The sequence below is a fragment of the Drosophila obscura genome, unplaced genomic scaffold (genome assembly GCF_018151105.1).
Source record: "Drosophila obscura isolate BZ-5 IFL unplaced genomic scaffold, ASM1815110v1 contig_192, whole genome shotgun sequence".
NCBI classification, from domain to species: domain Eukaryota; kingdom Metazoa; phylum Arthropoda; class Insecta; order Diptera; family Drosophilidae; genus Drosophila; species Drosophila obscura.
This window is the reverse complement of record NW_024542781.1, coordinates 984,573-1,006,455: the sequence shown is the minus strand read 5'-3', so window position 1 is coordinate 1,006,455 and position 21,883 is coordinate 984,573. Positions and strand designations below refer to the sequence as shown.

The window sequence follows — 21,883 nt, the reverse complement described above, 5'->3', positions numbered from 1 at the left end:
AACAGCTAAGCAGCTAAATTGTTACTGTTTTGTATCCTATTTATAGTCGTTTATGGGTCTATTTATGTTTATGTACATACATACATGCACTTAAAATTGAAGGGGCTAGTGCTACTAGGTGCTAGGTAAGGGTTGGGTAGGGTAGGGGCTATCCTGTCTATCCAGCTGGATAGCTATCCCCTTCCTCCTCTGACGGGGCGCATCATACATACTGCCTTCATCTGCTTAACGCTAAACACAATCTAATTAATGACTAAAAATGTGTGGTTGTGTGTGTGTGTGTGTACTTTCTGCCTTCAGAGAACCTAAAACTAATGAAATTGTTGCGTGTCTTCGTGTCAATGAATTGTTAATCGTATTATTTTCGAATTATTTCAATTGAGATTAGGATGGGACTTGGTTATCGTTTAAAATTTATACAACTCCACTCCTTATGACGCCCTCTCTCGACGCTGTCCAAAATGAATACAAAAAGAAAATTAAAATATAAAAGGAAATTAAAATATAAAAGTAAATTAAAAACAGAATTTATGGTATAGCACTTTCAAGCTCCCTTGGCGCGAGGGCCTAGGCCTATCCTCTCTCTTTCTCTCTGTCGTTTAGCTCTAATTGGTTTTGCCCGCAAACAAGCTCGTGCTAAGCACGAAGCTGAAAAGTACTCCTCCGATTCAGACCTCATTTGCCAGGCAATAATAATCCTCGCACATACACATTGATATATGCTGCTGATGCTGATGCATCTTATCTGCTGCTGCCGCCCAACTAAACATTAAGTCGTCAATAGCGCTATGTTGATCTCCTTCACCATTTTCACGCGATGCAGCATGCGCTGTAGAGCGTCCTGGCCGAGAGCCTGCGTCGAGTACCAAACGGGCGAATCGGGCACACACGAACGCTCGGGCTGCAGATAAAACACATCGTTGCGTGTCTTCACGCTCTCCGGACTGTAAACAGAGAACAAAATTTTCGTTAGAGGAATGATCTTGAGCAGGACTATACGATCCAATCCACTTACCATTTTGATAGATAAAATTCGTAAAGACGGACGGGACAGCGCAGGGGATTCTCCTCGTTCTCCTGCTGCTCGTATACCTTCTTCTTCCGCGGATTAGCATCTAATACGTGAAACCATTAGTAATCATTCTGGTTATGATTTCGATTATGATATGTGACTTACCCAGACCCGCCTGCGGTGGATAAAAACGTAAGAGCACATTTCGTGACCCAGGAACTTTAGAATTCTGCGATGAGCGCTTCCAGTGCTTCATTATGTGCGAGAAGGATAACTGCATGTGCTCCTCCACGGTCTAAAAAAAACATCACAGGGTATTAAGAATGGCTCAAAAATAGGCTTAAGCGTAGGCCGGGCCTTACCGTCAGATTAAAGTGCTTTGTGTTGAAAAACATCAGTGTGCTGAGCAGCACGTGCGGCGAATGGGCTCCCAATTGTTTGCACTCCCACAGATGCTCTTCCTCCACGCGAGTAACAATATATTCTGTGCATGAAGAAAAATGCTAATAAATACTCTGCACATAGAGAGACAACTTCATGTTGGACTTACGGGAATCATTGTAGAGTACAGAGAACTTGCGGGCCACCTCATCCAGGCACTCCGTGAATCGTTCATAATATGCATCATAAAAGATGTTGTCAATACGTCCATTGACATATAAATATTGCTGAATTCCTGCAAGAGCAGAGCGTACAGGTTATAGAGACCATTTGGCAATGTATGAGTCGTTAGCTTACCCAAAACAAGATAATAGATTGTATCGGGTGCATATTCCGTGCCATTTGGCTTGCGCACCTCCTTCACAAAGAGACAGAGGGAGTAGTTCAGCTCGTCGGCAGTCATTTGCAGCAGTTCCGTTTTGAAGGGTCGCCTGCGCATCGAACTCTTCTCGATATCCGCATTCTTGGTCATCACCCACTGCTTCCACGCATTCACGCCGAACGTGTACTTGAGGAACATCTGGGCATCGGGCTTCTCCTGCGGCTGCTGGGCCTGCTGTGACTGCAGCTGCAGTGCCGAGTGATCCATTTCGTTTCCGCGCGGTCTCTTCACTGGCGAACGGCTGTTCCGATTCGGTGAGTCCATGACAGAGCCACCGCCTCGCTTGCGGCCACGGGGAGAACTGAAACGAGAGTACAATTTAGTTACAACTCTCCTTTAGCGATCGGATTTTATGTATGACTTACCGGCTTGAAGCATCCAGCATGTGGTGCTGCTGATCCAAATGGTGGACACTCATTTGTCCCATTGCGTCGTGTCCCATGGGGGATTGATTGGTGATCGTGTTGGCCGTCATTGACGACTCCAGGTCGACAGTTGACGATTGGTGATGATTATCGTAGTCGGCCGTGGCCATTTTGAGGGCAATCTGGAGCATGTCGTCGCCATAGGGATTGTGACCGGCGCCGCTGACATCGACGACCTGCTGCTGCTGCTGCTGGTTGACGGACTCGAGGCTGTTCTGGTACTGCAGGTTGACCAGGCCCGGATCCGGCTTGATTTCGTTGTCCGAATCAGAGTCCGAGTCGTGCTTCTCCTCGGCCACCATTTCGGCCATCATAAGCAACTCGGCCTCGAGCGGATCCTCGGGCATCTTGTCCTGGATCTTCTTGATCTCCTTGAGGATACCCTGGGCGGTGTTGCGAGTGGTGGGTATGAAGATCGGCACGGGTATGGGCAGCGGTATGGGCACCGGCACGGGAAACGGTGCCGAGTACATGTACATGGGCTGTGGCACAAATATCGGCACTGGCACTGGAATCAACACCTTGTTGGAATAGTCCTTGTCCGTCTGCGTTGCGCAGTCTCGCATCGACGGCGTGCACTGCTCGCCCGTGGACACCATCATGGGCTTGCAGCTGATGTTTACATTGCGCACGGCCTTTGGGTACGGCGGCACCGTGATGATCTTCGTCTCAGTGATGGGGGCCGCAAAATCAATGATGCTGCTGCCTGTGGCCGTGTTTCGACGGGCAGCGATCAGCCCGCCTGTTGAGCCGCCTGCCAGTCCTGGCGACGGCGAGCGCGTCCCATAGTCTACGTGCTTGCGTGGTCGCCCACGACCCACCGAGCCCACTTGGGTGGATCCTTGGCTACTCGAAATCATGGCCAGCGGCGGCGGAGAGTCTAGCTTGCGACCACGCTTGCGACGCATAGCTCCGCGCGCGTCGTTCTCGGTGGCCAGCGATGTGACATTTGCTATGACTGGCACCACGGTGCCGCTTCCGATGGATTTCTTGTTGGCGGGCATCGAATTGTTTTTGGCGTTCTACAAGCAGAAGTACAGAGATCGGATCAGAAATATGTAGCTGCCTTTTGGTGCGCAGAATTAAGAAGACGTTGGTCATCTCCAGGTATGATTTTTCACTGTTGTTATCGGTTCTGCATTTGGGTGTTTTTGCACACTGCCCTCTCCATAGGCGGAAATAATTGTTATATTCAAGCAGTGTGTGTACACTTGCGACCTGCTATTTGAATTTGAATTTGAATTTAGGGATTCGGAAAATCGCTAAGTGACGTCGCTAAAAAAGAAAACGTAACTTCTCGCGTTTCCGTAGCCAATGGGCGGGGAGGGGTTTCGAGTGGGAGGAATAGGATCACTTACCGACAGCTTTAACTTGACGCGCTTGGGCAGACCCGTGGGAAAGGGTGCCGTGGAATTCTTGTTGCCGCCGCGCAGCAGTCCGGTGGACGCTGACTGCTGCGATTTGCTGCTGCTGCTCGGCTGGGTGTCGCTGTCCAAAGTGAGGGGTGTGCGGGAGAACTGATTCTGGAACTGCATCACGCACTGATATGTACAAAAGTTGCGCATGGAGGCATCGGACATGGTAAGGTGGTACTGGGGCGTATTGAACTGGCTACAGTTGTCGCATTTGGTCACAGCACGGGCGGAGATGTTGCAGCTGACGCCGTGCATGGTGAGGCAGTTGATGGAGCAAGTGAGGGTCTCCTGGTCGCTGGCCAGCTGGTAGATCATATCGAAATTGTATTTCTTGACCTTGCACCACTGACAGGAGACGATGTGCCGATTCACGATGATGTACACGTTGATGCAGATGCGCGAGCAGAACACTTTTGGTGCCTGCTGGTCGCTGTAGATGGTGTAGGCCTCGGCGCTCTTGCGCTCAAAGTACTTGGAGCACATGGCGCAGGGGTCGGCGTTCACGTTGCTCACAAACTTGAAGGCCGAGAAGCACGGATTCGAGCAGAAGTAGTGCTCCTTGTCGTCGAGCAGCATCTCCACGCGCACCTGCTTCTCGTTGTTGCACACGCCGCACATGTCCGTGCGCAGCTTCTTCTTGGGATTGCACATGCAGTCGTAACGGCGCAGGCACACCTGCGAGCAGAAGTCCTTGAACTGATCCTTGTCGCCCACCGGCGCCAGGAAGCCCTCCTGCCCGCTGCTGATGTCCTTCTGGCAGCAGGAGCACGTCTTCAGGCCCTTCTTGAAGGTGTTCAGGCATGCGGCGCAGCAGAACTGCCTCACCTCGAACCCGAACCTCACGCAGTACTTGCCCAGGGCTATGGAGCTCACATCCTGCTTGCACGTCTCGCACTTGGAGCCAATGCTCAGTTGGTAGCTGCGCAGGCACACCTCGTTGCAGAAGTCCATCGTCTCCCACATAAGCTGGCGTTCGCTCACGTCTATCTCAGTCGTGCAGTCGGCACAGCGCCGCCGGAAGCTCTCAATGCGATCCAGTCGGGTGGCCTCCGCCTCGACGTTCGTGCGGGCCACCACGCTGCTCTCTGGCCTCTTGGCGGAGGCCTGTATGGTGGTGGCGCCGATGTTGCGCACTCGGATCGAGTGCCGCTTCAGCTTGTACTTGTCAGGCTCCTCGGCATTCAGCAGATTGAAGCAGTCGTCGTTGCATATGTAGTACGTGTCCTGGTCCTGCCTGATGAGGTATTTGCATTTTGTCTGCTCCTTGCACTGCAGGCAGTCGCGTTGCTGTAGCTCCGTCCTTGTTGCCTCTCCCTCTGCCGTCGTCTCGCTCCCTTCTGCTTCCACCTCCACTGGGGTCTCCTCACTGCTATCCGCACCGGACCCGGCAACCTCCTCGACTAGGAATTTCTTGCGTCTAACGAAATATTTTCCCGGCTGCTCGCCCAACAGCGCCGTGCAGCAGGTCTGGTCGCACAGATACTCATTCACAGATGCCGCCGACTCCTCGGGTACCTCCTGCTCGTCCTCCTTGGGCTCCTCTGGCCGCTTGTACCGAAAGCCGCAGCTCTTCTCGATGCCACACTGCCGACAAGTCTGCACGCTGCCCACCACCCAGCTGATGATGATCTTGGGCGGGGCTCCTGCCTCGCCCGCTGTGGCACTGGCCGCCTCCTCGGCCGTCGGCTCATCAGCGTCAGGGGCATCGCCAGCACCCTCCTCGTCGTTGGCCAGCGAGTCCTGCACGTCATCTAAAAGAGCGAGGAGAGTAGATAAGCATTAGCAGGCGCCATGGACAGTGCGTATCCCATTCTAATCCTCAACTCACCTTCAGCACCCTCTGATGCCGTCGGCTGAGTCCCAGCTGGTGCATCAGCCTGAGCATCTGGACAATGGAAAGACAAGGTGCAGGGGGACAGATAGAAATCAAAGCTTCGTCGGATTACATACCATTCGGAGGGGCAGCTGTCGCGTCTTCTGTGGGCTCTGCTGCTGCAGCGGCAGTGTCGCCATCCTCTGGGTCAGCAGGATCGGCATTGGCTGTTTGCCCATCGCTCTCTGGCGTCTTGGAGCTGGCCTGCTCGGCGGCTATCTCCTCCTCGGCAGCCTTCTCGGCGTTCTCCCGGGCCCATTCCTTCTCCGCTTCGGTCACCTCCGTCTCGTTGTCATCGGGAATGAGGCACACATCCGATTCCTCGGGTTCCAGCACATTCTCGACGGTATCTGGAATATTTCAAAGCACCTTTGAATTTCATTTCATTGGATAAAACTCATTTTTCGGCCTACCATCGCCATGCTCAGCCTCGCCGGCATCTTCTGCTGCTTCTTCGGGTTCCGCGTCCGCGTCGGCATCTGCATTGTCCTCATCTTCTGCAGGAACTTCGCCCTCTGCCTCGTCCGGATCGGCAGCGTCATCATGATCCTCAAAGCTGTCGTCTACCTCGTCCCGACCCTCGGGCGGCTCAGTATCGTCAGCCGGGTGAGAGTCGTCCTCACCCGGGGAGCGCATTTCCACATCGTCTGCGACCTCTGTCTCGTGCGGCGAATCTACAGTGGTGGCCGCTTCGCCTTCATCCACGTCCATGGCTTCATTGGAGGCCGGAGCACCGTCGACTGCATCTGCCTCCTGTTCGCTCGCAGCATCCGTGAGCTTCAGGGCATCGGCTTCATCGGTTGCCTCCGCCATGCTAGCTTCCTCGCAATCATCCTGCTCCTCTTCATCGCCAGCCTCAGCTTCGGGCTGTGCTTCAGCTTCGGGCTGTACTTCGGCCTCCGGAGGGTCAGCATCATCGGCTGCTGGCTCGGCTGATAATGGTGTTGCCGCGTCCGTGTCTGCCTCTGGCGCTTCCGCGTCTGCCTCTGGCTCTGCCGCTCCCTCTGCTGCTGTGTCTTGCTGGGGGGGAGGTGGAGTGGCGGGTTTTTCTGCTTTCTCTTGCGACTGATTATCGTACGCGTCCAGGGAGCCCTCCGATATTTGATCAAAGTCTTCATCTGGCTCCGCGGCATCCTTTTCGACTGACCCAACGGCGGCGGCGGCGGGTGCCTCCTCAGAGTCTTCGTTGGGATTGGGCACTTCCACCGCCACGTGCCCGACACTTCCAGCAGCATCTTCCGCAGGCGGTGAGGCGGGGGTGTCCTGTTCGGCCACAATGGGCGCTTGCTCCTCCTCCCCGAGGACTTCTCCGCGGGGGCTCTGCTCCTCGGGTCGGGGCGTTTCTGTCTCTGGCCGGGCATTGGAGTCTGGCCCGAAAGAGTCTAAACTGGATATTTCCTCCATTTTATACTTTATTCAATGGACAAATGATGTGTGCGCTTTTTTATATCGACATGAACTGAAAAATAAAAACAAAACAGACGTTAGCGTGCGCTTATCGATGGCGATAGTTATCGCGGTATCGGCTGGCGGCCAGGGCCTCATACCATTACCGCCTAAAATGTGTACACACACACACAAACACAAAACGCACTGACTACACACTGGTGTACAGTGCACGAAAAAACAAAACATGCGCCACAAAAAACTGTTTAATACTCGTGTAAACGGGCAATATAATACCCCATGAAACATGTGGTTTATGCGTTTGCATTACTTTTTATCTGATGCACTGGATGGGCCTTTGGGTTCTCAGGAATGGCGCCTCTTTTGTTATATTTATTCGGAATCTGCTGCCCCCGGACCCGACGTTGGGCACACGACAATCTAAATCACGTTTTATACAACAATTAACTGCCTTTCATTGCTACAATAAGAACGCACATCACTTGGGTCTGCTAAACGGCTCGCTTGGCACTTTTAATTAATTATCTACACTTTTTGCAATGTGCAATTTATAACTTTTTCTGGCCACTGTAACTCGGCTTCATATGTCAAACAAGGAAAATGGCGCACCAGTGTATCCAAATCCAATGCGGCGCACCACAACAGTGCTGCTCGTTCAGCATATTTCAAGCTGTATCTAGCACCTTTTTTTTAAGTGGAACTGATTATAAAATTTTCAAAATGCTTTTTAGTACATATTCAAATGCAAAAACTCAAAACCACAAAAAATTTTGTTTTGGGTGTATATAATAGTATAATTTGTAGCCTATTTTTTTCAGTTTAGCTATTTTGGGCATCTTGTTTCGATTCTAGCTTGTGCTGACTGCGTAATTCTGGCATCACTGATGCGGCGCACACGATGCAAACTGACGCAAAAAAAATACCAACTGCCTATAAAATACCGCAAATGGAAGGAGTTGGCAGCGCCAATAAAAATCAAAATAATTTATTATCAAAATTTTCCGCAGAGGCTCTTCTTCCTTTTTGCGGAAAATATTTTTTTCTTCTTCTTCCTATTTGCGGAAAATGTATCTTCTTCTTCTTTGTTGCCTACTTTTGTCTTTAGGGCCGCCAGATCGGTTCAAAGCGAATCGGTAATGAAACGGGTAGCAAAATATCATGGTGGCATATACAATATATCTGAGGTTCCAGTCACACTGGACAGCCCCGACAAAACAAATCAAATAAAATATTTATTTTTCAATATTTTAAGATAATTTTCAAAATGACCGCCAACCTCCATTTAGCGTACAAAAATATCGATATTCGCTCTCAATTCGTGGTGGGTTTTAAAAAATTTGCTATCTTTTTTGAGGTGAAGAGAGCGTTTTCGTGGTGACTTTCGCCTCCTTTTCGTGGTGTGAGCCGCATGTTCTTAACGAGAACCGTATGAAACGTAGATTCATTGCTGCGACGTTCCCGTAAGATACATTTGATTTGTATGGGAAAAAATTCAGCAACAAGGGGAAATGAAGTAGCAGCATTGTTGTGCAACTTTGGCACGGAATGAGCAACAATCTGCATACCTTGGGAAAATGGATATTATGGACTTGAGATATTGTTTGTAATTTCAGGCTCCAATTAATGCAGAAACTAGGTAATAGGTAAATAGGTAGGTAATAGGTAAAAAACATGTCAATCTAGGACAAAATCATAAATAATGTTTCAATAGAGCTTGGAACAAAACATTTAACATCAATAACAAGAAATAAGGTATGGGTTTGACCAACAACACTGACGTCACATTTAGTCAACATTTACGTTTTATGCTTTGGCCGTTTTTGTTTGAACCTTTTTATGTAAACAATCCACTAAAATAGATCTGAAAACTAGCCAAATCCTGAACAAAATTCATTGAGGAATTGGATAAAATTATTTGTTTAGGGCTGAGAGTCCCAGCTAGCTAGTAATATTAAACGGAATATCAAAATCGAGGAATATAAACTTTGAATGAAAAACAATTAAAAAACCATTGAAACCTTTTAGGAACTTGTCCATTGTAAAAATTAGATGCCATCAGTCGTTCCTTTGGCACTGCCAAATTTATTTACTGTATTATGGACCCCTCAGCACCTAGCAGGATGCCTGGAAAGTGCTGAATGATCTTTGTGAAATGAGGAAATTTCACAACATTGTTGAAATTGAGACCATTCGCCGCCTGGTAGTCCTGAAGCAGCTTGATCAGTCGTTCCCTTGGCACTGCATCCGCCGCCATCCATAGTTGAATCAAGTAGTTGATGGCGTACAGCTGTAGATTCATGAGGCTCCGTTCGTTGATCAGCAGCATTGCGTTGGGTATAATTATCTAAGATAGAATGGGGTGTATAGAATGTACAAATATATTGTGATGCTCCACTTACATCCAGGCATAGCTGCTCCAGCTCTGCCATGCCGCATTGCCGAAACGCCAAATCGAAGGCTGGGATTACATCCACCAGAGGCCAATCCTGCTGCTTAACTTTCTCAAAGAAGGCGGCCATCAGCTCGGGCATGTTGTAGGCATTCGATAGAATGAATATGTCCCCAATGATTTTCAGCGCGACATGCGGCGAGTCCACTTCGAAAGTGTAGATGTACTCGAGGAAGATCTGCACGCTCTCCGGCGAGACGCCGTTCATCTGCAGCACGCCGTTGTACTGCGCGTTCTTGAACACATCCGTCTCCATCTTCTCCGAGGATGTGGCCAGGAATATGCGATGACAGTCGAACGTCCTGTAGCACACGCTGCCCGCCTGTCCGTTTGGCGCCACGGTCATGTTCTGCACATGGATCTGGCAGTCGCTGTCGATGGCCCGGCGCAAGTACTCGAGTCTCCGGATTCGGCTCGAGTTCATGCTCATTTCATCGGCCGTCGGATCCTGCACCATCACGTCCATCGATGGCTGATTTAAACAGTTGAACGGCACCGCAGCACTGCTGCCCACATGTTCGTGGTTGCTGGTATGCTGATGCTGAGACATTGGAATTAATTTTGATTTGTGTTGCCAAAACGTTTGAACAAACTGCCTGCCAGAAACAAACAAATGAAAATCTTGTAACAGTCGAGCTGGAGCTTTATCTCCTGGCCTGCTGCATTCTGCCATTCCCATTTCCGAAAATTCCCTTTATTCAATGTGTCTGTTTCCACACCAATAAACACTTTCATTTCTGTTCATCAAAATTTTGTCTTTCACATTTTTTGGCATTTCGAAATTCAAAGATTCTAGAATGAACTGCAAATTGCGTCGTTTGGATATGCTGCGGTCGGGACAGCTGTCTGACTGCGAGGTGCGCGTCTGGTATTCGGACAGGAGCAGCAGGTGCCATCGCGTGTTCAGATGCCATCAGTTCCTGCTTGTCTCCGCCTCGGAGGAGTTTGGGCGGCTGTGCAGATCGCCGTGCTTTGAGCGGAACCATCGAGTGATCGACTTGGACGATGCCTCGCCGCAGGCGTACGAGGCGCTCATCCTGTACATCTACACGTACGAGGTGTGTAACGCCATCAACCTGGAGATGTGCGGCGAACTGATGCGCCTGGCCATGAAGCACAAGATGTACGACTTCATCGACTGCTACCTCACCAAGCTGTCCGCCCAGGAGTGGCCCATGGAGGTGGTGCTGCAGATATTTCATCTGGCCAATCAACACAACAGCCCTGTCATAATGGATCTGGTGGCAAAGGTAACTAACTCCCTCTAGCTATATCCTCTTTCATATCCTTCATAACCTTGATCCTTTCTGCCAGAAAATCCTCCCCATTGCCACCAGAGTGTTGAACGAAAATGTATTCCTGCGACTGAACGTGCGCGAGCTTAAGGCTCTGATGATCATCCTGAAGGCCGAGGAGATCGTGCCCGACTCGGAACTGCTGGTGGCCCTCAAGAAGTACCAAGTGGCTAACCACCTGCGCTACTGTGACATGGAGCGCTTCCAGCAGTTCGTTGAGGTGGCCCGACTCTTTGAAAATGTCTATTTCGCGGTGGATGGTTCTCTAGCCATCCGAAGAGGTGCGAACGAAACGAAAGAAAACGATGCAGACCAGGCGGAGGAGCAGAACAACCTGGATTGTGCTTGTTCACCCGAGCAGAAGGAACCAAACGATCTGTGTTGCTGTGGCTCCAACCAACTGTTCGTTGATTGCTCTCCAATTGAACTGCAGGAGGAGGCGAAACAGGAGAAAGATCCTATGGCCAGATCGTCCAAGCAGTCGAACCATTCAAATCACTCGAACTGCTCTCGAGTCGTTTTGGAGCAAGATGGCAACATGGATTGTGGTTGTGGAGTCGTCCAGAATCTAGAGAGCTGCCCTAGTGTCGTGGTGCAGCCAGAGAACGATCCAATGGTCAGTGGCTGTGGCTGTGGCTGTGGAGTAGTGCCACAGGAGAACGCGACTATGGCCAGTTCTTCCAAGCAATCGAATCACTCGAACGGCTCTCGAGTCGATTTGAAGCAAAATAGCAACTTGGATTGTGGCTGTGGCTGTGGAGTAGTGCCACAGGAGAACGCGATCCAATGGCCAGTTCTTCCAAGCAATCGAATCACTCGAACGGCTCTCGAGTCGTTTTGAAGCAAAATAGCAACTTGGATTGTGGCTGTGGAGAAGTGCCACAGGAGAACGCGACTATGGCCAGTTCTTCCAAGCAATCGAATCACCCGAACGGCTCTCGAGTCGTTTTGAAGCAAAATAGCAACTTGGATTGTGGCTGTGGCTGTGGAGTAGTGCCACAGGAGAACGCGACTATGGCCAGTTCTTCCAAGCAATCGAATCAATCGAACGGCTCTAGAGCCGTGGTGAAGCAAAACAGCAACTTGGATTGTGGCTGTGGAGTCGTGCAGAAGGCAGAGATCGGTCCTAGAGTCGTGGTGAAGCAGGAGAACGATCGTATGGCTAGTTCTTCCAAGCAATCGAATCCCTCGAACGGCTCTAAAGCCGTGGTGAAGCAAGATATTAACATCGATTGTGGTTGTGGAGCCTGTCAGAAGGCAGAAAACAACTCCATAGTCGTGGTGAAGCAACATTACAACCTGGATTGTGGTTGTGGACCCAGTTCCTCCATTCGAAGCCACTCGAAAGGCTCTCGAGGCGGAAAGTCAACCAGCGCTGGCTGTGGTTGTGGTGTGGATGTGGAGAAGCAGAAGCCCAGCAAGAACGACAGCCGTTAACAAGCTTTGACGTGGGGGCGTCGGTTCTTTATTGAGATTTGGATATATATATATTTGATAAATCAAAATTATCGCTTTACGAATTGGCTTAAACATTTAAATACTATTTTATAATATTACATAATATTAATACCCGCAAACGTGTGCCAATATGCAAATATGCCAAGATGCAACAACAAAAATCTTACAAAAAATTAATCAACGGAACGGAGGGGAGTGGCGGGACGCCTACGATGCTGTGGTCATGCAACGCCGCGCCTTGAGCGGCGGCAGCATCACCAAATCCGAATCATCGTCATTGTCATCGTGGGCCAAGCTGCTGGGATTGATGCTCTGAAAATCCTCGTTGTCCAACTCATCGTCCTCCTCATCCTCATTATCATCGACATGCTGTTCTTCCTCCACTTCCAGTTCGTTTAAGCTGTCGCATACAGCGTCGCTGTCATCATCCTCATCAAAATCATTGTCCGACGACTCGTCTAACAGCTCATAGCTGCTGCTGCTCATATTCTGCTGAGGATTCTTCCGCTGTGGCTGTTGCTGTATCTGTGGCTGTTTCTCCCTTGGCTTCTGTGGCTGCTTCTCCCTGGGCATCTGTTTGGGTTCGACCCGTTCCTTCTTGTCCTTTTTCTGCTTTTGGGCGTCGACAGCATCGATGTTGCCAATGTCCATGCCCGTGCAGGACATGTTGAACTTGCAGACCACCGCAATGCGAAGGTTGATAATGTGCGAGAATAGCTTCACGGCGGGGCCCTTCTTTAGCAGCAGATGATTGCTCATATCCTCGCGTCCCAGCATGAGCAGCGCCCGTCCATCGATGTCCTGGTCGAAGATCGGTCTGCGCAATGCGGCGGGAGTCGAGGGCACGCTCCACGTACTCGTACACATCCCAGTTGGTCCAGTAGAGTGGATTGCTCTTGATCTTGCTCAAAGCAAACGCGCTGTTCTTCTGCCAGAGACGATAGTTACGCACGAACTGGGGCCCATAGTCCTTCACAATGGGCATGGCAATGGTGATGCAGCGAGGATCCACCGGCTCCTCCACTTGCACTTTACGGACAGAGACAGCAGGTCCTTTCGTCTCCTTTCCCTTGGGAGCAGTGGGTTTTGTTTCCTTCTCTTTGGGAGTGGATTTCGCTTCTTTCTCCCTGGCCGTGGGTTTTGTCTCTTTGGGAGTGGGTTTGGGCTCCTTGCGATTGGGTTTTGGATCCTTGGGAACGATCTTTGTCTCCTTTGGAGTGGACTTTGCTTCCTTGACTGTGGACTTTACCTCTTTGGCTTTGGGTATCGTCTCTTTAGCTTTGGGTATCGTCTCCTTAGCTTTGGGTATCGTCTCCTTAGCTTTGGATATCGTCTGGATATCCTTCTGTTTGGGCATTGTATCCTTGGCTTTGGCTGTCGTTTCATCCTTTCGTTTGAGTATCCTCTCCTTGGGCTTGGGCTTTTGTTCCTCTTTGATCGCCTTGGACTCCTCTTTGATTATCTCATTGGCCCTGGGTATCGTCTCCCTGCGTTTGGGCTTGGTCTCTGGCTTGGCTTCAATTTTGGGCTCCAACTTGACGACCAGCTGTGGCCGCTCATTCTCGATGCGTTCTTCCTTGATGACCATCTGAACGTCGTCCTCCAGCATGCACTCGTCCTCGATGACCATCTGAGCGTCGTCCTGCTCCTCCAGCTGCGCTTCGATGACCAGCTCCGGCAGTCCCTCCCGCCTGAACCCGTTCCCAAAGATCGGCAGCGGCATCGTGAGCATATTCCCAGCCGATATCTTCTTTGGCTCGCGGAGCGGTGCCCGACTAATCTGATCGGGGGCCACGCGTGGAGGCTTCACCGTTTTGGAGCGCCACTGGCGCCAGTTCACGGGTGCATAAGGACAGCAGTCGGGCAGCGCGTGGACGTTGAGGTTGAAGCGCTTGGCATTGCCGAAGCCGCGACAGCCGTCCAGATCGCAGGGCATCTGGGCCGGGGCCTGGAGGAAGCCGGGCGGCGCCTCCAGCTCGTGCTGGGTGGCCTCGCACCAGCCAATGGGATGCAGGTCGGGGCTGTCGTCCTCCAGCCAGAAATAGTACTCGCTGGGCCAGCAGTCCAGATGCAGCTGCACCCGGTACCCCTTTCGGATGACCACCGTGGCCGGACGGATGAGACAGGGATTCCTCTGATCCACCACCTCGAGCTTCATGCGCGCCTGAAAGTCCATGGGCTGCCGCGGCGAGAACAGATCCTCGGAAGCGGCGATCCCACCCTTGCGGCGCATGAAGTCCTCCCAGCTGAAGACGGTGTTGTGGTAGCTGGGGGGCACAATCAGCTGCTGGCGGCCGGCATGCCAGCCGCACGGATGGATGTACGGGGAGCTGATGTGCACCCAGAAGTCGTAGCAGTCGTCCCAGCCATTGAAGTGGACGCGTATTCGCTCGTCCAGTATGTCCGCCACCGTGGCCACACAGATCTTGCCTGTGTCGTTGAGGTCCTCCGCCTCCAGATGCATGCCACGTCGGAATCGATTCTCGCGCTTATACGGCGTATGGTTCAAGTGCGTGAAGAGCACTCGGGGTGCCGCCTTGGCGTTGGTCTTTACCAGGTAGCGGCTCCAGTTCCAACGCAGCGAGCAGTAGCCCCTGGGGGCCTGCAGTATGCGATTTGTGCTCTCGCACCAGCCGGGCGGAAAGATGTCCAGCGAGTCGGCGTTCACCCAGAAGTCGTACATGCTGGAGTAGCCATCGAAGCTGAGCTTCAGCCGATAGCCCCGCACCTCCGCCACGGTGCACACGCAGAAGAGGGAACAGTTCTCCGGATCGATGGCCTCCAGCTTCATGCCACGCTCGAAGCAGTTGGCGTTGCGTGGAAAAGGATTGAGGAACAGGTGGATGGGCGCCGTCAGCTCGGGGCCATGCGCCTCCATGTACTCGGTCCAGCGGAAGGGATTCTTGGGGCCCCTGCTCTGCGTCCACTCCACCTGGAGCCGGCTGGCCCGCTGCTGCTGGTGTTGCTCCCGCTCCCGCTGTTGCTCCCGCTCCCGCTGGTGCTGCTGTAGCTGCTGTTGCTGCTGCTGCTGCTGCGTTGTCGCCTTCTTCGGCACCTTGCTCTGGGAAATGGTTATGGCGGGCATGCGTCTCTTCTGCGCTCGTCGCACACAGCCCACGGAGCAGTAATCTGTGGATAAAGAGAGACGATTAGATTGATTGATGATTCCCTCCAACGTGACACCCCTTGGAACCCTATTACTCACGTGGCGCCAGAAAATCGGCGGCAGGGCCATGGCAATTGCATCGCTGGCACAGATACAGCAGCGGATGGAGGCTCTCGGTGGGCCGGCGGCCGGGACGGTCGAAGAGGGCTCGCTCAAAGTAGCTGGCGGGACCCTGGCGCGGCTCGCATCTCTCGTTCAGCTGCAGCAGGCTGTAGCGATTGAGGTCGAAGCGCAGCGAGGAGTTGTGCAGGCTGCCCGGCTGCTGGGGTCGCCAACGCAACATCTGCAGGTGGTTTAGCATCGCCATCTTCATGGAGGTGGCCTTGGCTCCAGCCGGGGGCGTGGGAACCAGCACGAAGGGCGTTTTGTGCTTCGTGGACTGGTGCTCGCCGTTCTGCGTGGGGAGAGGGACAGACCGCCTCGAAGGACCCGTGGACGAGGAGGAACTGGGGGTAGAGGACTCTGGCGACTGGGCAAGCGTCTCCTCGCATCGCAGCGACCGTTCAAAGTCCTCGTTGGACACAGACTCCGCCTTGACAATGCTTATCGTCTGCGTGTGTGGTGTGTGCGTCTCTGGCTCTTCCTTTAGCCTCTTAGCGGACACCACAACCTCCTCCACATCGCTGTTGACCGAGCAGCTGCTGCTCGAGATGCTGATGCTACCATGGGAGCTCTTTCTCGAGGAAGACTGCGTAGTTCCGCTGCCACTGGTCGAAGAGTTCTTTCGGGAGCCCTTGCGAGACTCCAGCATGCCCAAAGAGACTCCACTGTTGGAGCTCTTTCTGCCCAAGATGCCTCTCGGTGCGGTCCCAGTGCTGGTGCTGGTGCTGGTGCTGCTGCTGGTCGGTGTGGATGTGCGTCTGGGTGATCCCGGTATGGCTGTGACTGTCAGTGCAGCTGTGGAGAGAATCGGTGGAAACTTTGCCGACTGATCCTTCTCCCCGTCATCGTCGCTATCATCGGTGTCGATTGTGATTGTCTCGATGGGCGGATCGGCCAGCATCACAACAGCGTCGTCTTCCTTATCGGATACAACGGGTTCCTTTGCGGGTGCAACAGACTCCTTTGCTGGTTCTTGAGGCTCCTTTGCGGGTGCAACAGGCTTCTTTGCGGGTGCTACTGGCACCGTTGCGGCTGCCTGGTGCTGCTTTGCGGCATGTTGTGGCTTCTTTGCCACTTCATGGTGCTCCTTTGTAGGTGCTTGAGGTTCCTTTACATGCCCAACGGCCACGGAGAAGCGGCGTCGCTCTATGGCTCGCATTAGGGCCACCTCCTCGGTCGACACAAACGACTTAGAGCGCTTCACCTTGACCGGTGCTGGCGGCTCGGCCATGGCCATAGGCTTGGGTTTGGGCTTGGATTCTGTTTTCTTCTGGGGGCCATTGACAGCGGCCTGGATGGTGATCTCTCTGGGATTTGGATTGGGGCTCATCTTGCTGCTGGTTGGAGGCACCTTGGGCATGTCCTTGGGAATGGATTCCGGCACTAGGGGCAGGGCCTTTATGGGAGACTTTTTCTTGATGTCTTTCTCTTTGTTGTTGCTGCTGCTGCTTTCAATGGCTGTTGTTAGAGTGGAGGTCTTGGGTGTGGCTGTGTCCTTGCCTGGGGATAGTGGCAACGCTTTTTTCGGGAATATGCACTGATTGTTGCTGCTGCTACTCTCAACTGATGCTGCCTGCGTCGAGCATGTCCTGGTCATGTCGTTCACGGTAATGGGAGTGAAATTATTATTTTTGCCTATGGCTTGGGCACTGCTCTGCTGAAGCGCCTTGCTGACAATGATGGCATTGGGATTGGCCCTCGCCTGATTGAATTTAATGCGCAGCTTATCGACCGCCACCTTGCTGAGTATAAGCGGGGCACGTGGTTTCAATGCCTGCCCGCCGATCAGTGAGACTTGCTGCTGCGACGGGATTGGTGCTGCCGCAGCTGTGACGGATCCAGAGGCAGGTACAGGTAGAGCTGCTACAGTTGCGGATGCAGATGCCGATACAGAAGCAGGTACAGGTGCTGCTGCTGCAAATATAAGCACAAATTTTAATTTTTATTACACAAATGTTGTAAGTGGGACTGTGCCTGTGCCTGTGTCGATCCTCGCGAAATCGAATCGAATATTGTGTGTGTTTTCCCCCCCACCTCATCCGCCGCTGCCTGCCCTGCCCCTGGCTTGCCTGCTTATTGCAGCTGCTAAAAACCTGATCGTCATCATCACCATCGTCACTCTCTAGCTGTTGTTGTTGCTACCCGAACCCTACCCCTGCCCCGCTTTTCTTCACTCTACAATTGTGATATTGATAAAAAGAAAATATGTACGAGTATTATTAAAATACAACACGAGAATTTCCTGCTGTTTGCTTCTACGAGTATTTTATCTTACACTCCTCAGAAGCCAATCTTTGATCCGACAATCGATTCCCCGACTCCCTCGACGGGGTATAAATATATACTATTTACGGTACGGCAGGGTAGAGTATTCCTCCAAAATAAAAACTGTACACACACGCACGCACGCGAAATTCCATTAATTTTTGCATTTGTTTCTCAAACGATTATGAAATGTGCAACAAAATGACAGATAAACCAGCCCACAGAACATGTAAAAACACACAATAAAATCTACGCACACACGTCGTTGTCGTTGTCGTTCCCGTTTGCTGCTGCTGTTGTTGTTGTCGGTCGCTCGCTCCGTCAAATGGACGCGCGAGAGCGGCGACTGCTGCTGCTGGCTGGAAACCAAAATCGAAACTGAAACCAAAAACCGAAACTAAACCGAAACGAACCCAAACAGAGACTTAAACCGAAAGCGGAATATCGCGAAGCTCCTAGATCTCTCGAATGGAGATGATCTCCTCCTGCATTATATAACTTTGGAGAAATAAACGAAAACGACACTCACCTGGTGCTGGTGGGCCCGCCGTCATGGCGGCCATTGTATTGGGAATCACTGTTGATGTTCTGCTGGCGGCTGCCTTGGAGCCGCTGGCGAGGGCTGAGGCTGTAACAGAGGCCGTGCCATTGCTACTGTTGATGGTGAAAGTTCCTTTGCCCGGATGCGACAGCCGGGAGACAGTTGGAGTGGGACGTATCACGATTGGCTGGGCATGCGGTGGGGCAGCACTTATCATCGCGGTCTTGCCGGATGGCGTCAGAATGGCCATGAGATTCTGATGATGATTTGTGGCGCCGCCTGTGACAGAAGACACAGCAGACATGGGCACCAGCTGTATCATGGGACCAGTGGCAGGCACTGCTCCTGGCTTCAGGCTGGTGGTTTTCACTCCACTCGCCTGTACAATGTTCATGGTCGTCAGTTTGGATTTCAATGCCGTTTGGATGTTATTATTGTTGTTGCTCTTAACCGATTGAACGTTGCCAATTGTTATGCTGGAGGACTTCGTGGGCATGGCGGCGATGGGCAGGAAACGCATTTCCTCAGCACCCTTGCGCGGTATGATTGTAATGTTCGGAATGGACATTTTGCGTTTCACCTGGTTCGGGTCAGGTGGGGACACCGGGGGGTTGGCAGGCAACATCTTGTCTCGTGTTGCCCACTTGTCACTGTACCGGGACGTTTACTTTTGTATTTGTACTTAAAAGTGATTAATATTCTTAATTCACTAATCACAACTCCTCGCGTCTCGTTTCAACGCTTCTTCGCTATTGAACGTTGTGCCCTCTCCCTCCTACAACAAAGTTTTGGGCATTTTACAGAGCAGCGTTTGGTATTTTTCTGCTTTGGGTTTTTGCTTTTCTCGTCTGAGAATCGATACTTATGTTGCTGCAATGCCTATATTGTTTGTTGTTTTGCATCTGTTTTCACTTCCTGCCACCTTTGTTCTTTTTTTATATATACATTTAAACATTTGTAATCGCAGTTATTACTTTCGCGCGTTTATTTGCACTCATTTTCAGTATTTTCTGGTGGTATTTTCAATTATTTAATTGGTGGGCAGTTCCGTTGCCGTTTGCAATGTTTAAAATGGTTTACAGTTATGCTGCCCACGAGCACAGTTGCCTGGAAACGATTAAGGTTAATTTACAGTTGTGATAATAAAAATAAATAAGAGACGGCTAGGAAAATGTGTATATTAACATATTTGGGACAATGGCGCAGCATTTACCATGTGGGCGTATCATATAAATTTACTAAGGCCCGGCAAAAAACTTCGTCACTTTATTTTTTCATTTAAGATTAGGAATAGTAAATTAACATTGTAATATATTTTCAAATTGAAATGATATTGATATGAAATTTGGTCGAAATTTATGTACGCATAATTTCAGTGTGACACAACGGCTTTTTTTAGGTAATTTTTGAGCTGTCTAGTATATTTTATGCTGTGCATGCGGTCACACCAAGCATATATTGAATTTTGATACCATTTTTAGGTTTTTGAAGGTTTTTGTTATCTCCGAAATAACATAAATTTATTTATAGACATGAAAGAATCCATGCACAGCTTATGCCAATCCGCTTTAGATAAACTTGCAGCAGAATCTTTCTGTTGTCTTCTTTCTGTTACGTATGTAGCCGCTTGACAGTCCAATTACAATGCCCCAATACCTTCTTATCTGGGTTTGGTTTTCGCTGATTTGTGATTGAGTTTGCCAAAACTGCACAAACTATGCTCTTAAGCTTTCGGTTTTAAAAAATGCTAACCTCTTATTCTTAGAAACATAACTGTTTACTTACCGTTCAGATGCACAGAGATAGAGAGAGAGAGACACTCAGAGCGAATCGAAAATTACAGCATCAAAGGACAAGAACCAGGATGACCTGTGGACGGGTAGACACACAGAACGTGCCAAACATCAGTACAATTGTCTTTATGCTGTGCACGGGATAACCCTTACCTGACTCAGTTATTGGATTGCGAGGGTGTTATGCTACGACCTCGCGCACCGCACGAAATTGTTGTGTACTTGTGTACGCGACTAACTGTTGTTATGGTTGACTGTGAGGTGGGTGCTAAAGCTTTTTATTCACCGAAAAACAACAAACTAGATGAAATTACGTTACACGCAGTTGACGCTCCAGGGCGATATTAAAAACTATTCAGCCAGAGCAGCCTGCGGAGCAAAAGCATGCGATGCGATTGCGTTGCAACTGCTGTTGGATCTGCTGTTGATGTTGATGTTGTTGCTTTTGATGGTTATTAATATGACTTTGCCTGTGATCAGGATGCTGGGACAGCCTGTCGGTTGGGACGCTTATTCACGTGTGAATTTTAATTTCGCATGTGTGTACTTTATGATTCTATGATCGAAATATGTCAGGTGGCAACTCTGTCTGTTTGGATTGTGGCTGGTGTCAGTTATTTTGAAATATAATATAATAATATATAATATATTTTGTACGCATTGAAATTTACCAATATTAACGGAAAATAGGTCACATACTTTGTAATACGCAAAACAATTCGCGTCTTTATATTTCAATCTCAAAAGAGGTGGAAAAAAACAGTTCACTGAATCGCATCAGCAGGTATTGTTCTTATGTTAACGACTTAATATAGGTAACTGAATTGAATGACTTTCTTAAACACTTCAAGTACTTTCGCAGAAGTTAAGGCGCCTTAATTGTTTGAAAAGTTTGTTAAAAAACACAAAATTGACCGCGTGCTTCTTCTTCCGGTTGAACTTCGGTGGGTGTTGGACAACGTGCCACACCAGGTCATATAGGCCAGTGTGGCAAGCATCGCACAGCCAAAGTGGTAGTTTTCGTTTTCCGTGACAAAACAATTGAGCCAACGTTTGCAAAATTTCAACCGAACATTTAATAAAAATAGCAGCAAAATTGAAGGGAACGGCGTCACCCAGAACCTAACCATGTCACTGCTTAACAACGATGACAGCATACTGGCCATAGACGAAGATCCGCAGGGTGAGAGAGTGTGGGAATGGGCGAGACCCGTCCCATGATGATGATTTCATTTCATTTCAAACCTTAATTTCTCTTTGAGCAGTTGTCATCCAGGAGGATGAGCCCTCGACAGCACCACACATGCCCAGTGGCCAGTCCATGGATTCGTTGCGGTCGTCGTTCACCAACAGAAGCTCGACGCCAGACTCTTCCCAGCATTCGCTGGACACGCTGGAAATGGCGCAGGATGATCGCGAAGAGAAGGCACGCCTAATCACCCAGGTGCTGGAGCTGCAGAACACCCTGGATGATCTGTCGCAGCGTGTGGACTCTGTGAAGGAGGAGAATCTCAAATTGCGCTCCGAGAACCAGGTTCTGGGCCAGTACATCGAGAATCTGATGTCCGCCTCCTCGGTGTTCCAATCGACCAGCCCCAGTGCGGCGAAAAAGAAGTAGAAAAGATACCAAACTACCGGAAGGAAGCCTGTACCTCTCAAATATGCCTTGTCGTTCATGCTATTGCGAAATCATACTCGTCTATAACTATATTTAATAATTTTAACCTAGCCTAGTCTAATGCTGCAATATTTTTTGAGTTGCTAACTTTTCGAATTTGTGCACAACACCATTGTCTTTGTTTATCGTTTAAGCTTAATATTAGCTGGCTATGTATTTTATACATACAACGTATTTATTT

At 50.3% G+C, this 21,883-nt stretch overlaps 5 protein-coding genes across 9 annotated transcripts; 2 read left to right on the top strand and 3 right to left on the bottom strand.

Moving 5' to 3' along the window:
* Window positions 1-400: 400 nt before the first annotated feature.
* Window positions 401-7,563, bottom strand: LOC111067603 (zinc finger MYM-type protein 4). Of its 3 annotated transcripts, none has more exons than XM_022356774.2 (12): window positions 7,266-7,563; window positions 5,962-7,007; window positions 5,626-5,898; window positions 5,504-5,560; window positions 3,619-5,426; window positions 2,201-3,282; window positions 1,751-2,136; window positions 1,563-1,688; window positions 1,375-1,496; window positions 1,178-1,307; window positions 1,016-1,115; window positions 401-944 (listed from the first exon to the last, which is right to left on the bottom strand). In XM_022356774.2, exons 2-12 carry the CDS (start codon window positions 6,950-6,952, stop codon window positions 770-772), a joined length of 5,250 nt encoding a protein of 1,749 aa, XP_022212466.2. In that variant the 5' UTR covers window positions 6,953-7,007; window positions 7,266-7,563; the 3' UTR covers window positions 401-769. The 3 variants fall into 3 exon arrangements, with proteins under 3 accessions (XP_022212466.2, XP_022212465.2, XP_022212467.2); XM_022356773.2 differs by having other exon boundaries at window positions 7,433-7,563; XM_022356775.2 differs by lacking the exon at window positions 5,504-5,560.
* A 1,454-nt stretch (window positions 7,564-9,017) lies between these two features.
* Window positions 9,018-10,027, bottom strand: LOC111067716. Its single transcript, XM_022356984.2, has 2 exons — window positions 9,355-10,027; window positions 9,018-9,299 (listed from the first exon to the last, which is right to left on the bottom strand). The coding sequence occupies exons 1-2, from the start codon at window positions 9,952-9,954 to the stop codon at window positions 9,042-9,044; spliced, it is 858 nt and encodes a 285-aa protein (XP_022212676.2). The 5' UTR covers window positions 9,955-10,027; the 3' UTR covers window positions 9,018-9,041.
* Window positions 10,028-10,097: 70 nt separating this feature from the next.
* LOC111067714 lies at window positions 10,098-12,215 on the top strand. 3 transcript variants are annotated; one of them, XM_041593625.1, is made up of 3 exons: window positions 10,098-10,654; window positions 10,719-11,354; window positions 11,585-12,215. In XM_041593625.1, exons 1-3 carry the CDS (start codon window positions 10,202-10,204, stop codon window positions 12,134-12,136), a joined length of 1,641 nt encoding a protein of 546 aa, XP_041449559.1. In that variant the 5' UTR covers window positions 10,098-10,201; the 3' UTR covers window positions 12,137-12,215. The 3 variants fall into 3 exon arrangements, with proteins under 3 accessions (XP_041449559.1, XP_041449558.1, XP_041449557.1); XM_041593624.1 differs by having other exon boundaries at window positions 10,719-11,374; window positions 11,494-12,215; XM_041593623.1 differs by having other exon boundaries at window positions 10,719-11,471.
* On the bottom strand, window positions 12,146-20,301 carry LOC111067711. The gene is given in 6 exon segments (XM_022356977.2): window positions 12,146-12,970; window positions 12,972-15,286; window positions 15,363-17,339; window positions 18,220-19,338; window positions 20,017-20,100; window positions 20,178-20,301. Coding segments are annotated over 4 exon segments (5,478 nt in total). The 5' UTR covers window positions 18,800-19,338; window positions 20,017-20,100; window positions 20,178-20,301; the 3' UTR covers window positions 12,146-12,364.
* Window positions 20,302-20,681: 380 nt separating this feature from the next.
* LOC111067718 (short coiled-coil protein B) lies at window positions 20,682-21,869 on the top strand. Its single transcript, XM_022356987.2, has 3 exons — window positions 20,682-20,808; window positions 20,876-21,207; window positions 21,290-21,869. Exons 2-3 carry the CDS (start codon window positions 21,153-21,155, stop codon window positions 21,640-21,642), a joined length of 408 nt encoding a protein of 135 aa, XP_022212679.1. The 5' UTR covers window positions 20,682-20,808; window positions 20,876-21,152; the 3' UTR covers window positions 21,643-21,869.
* The last annotated feature ends 14 nt before the right edge of the window (window positions 21,870-21,883 follow it).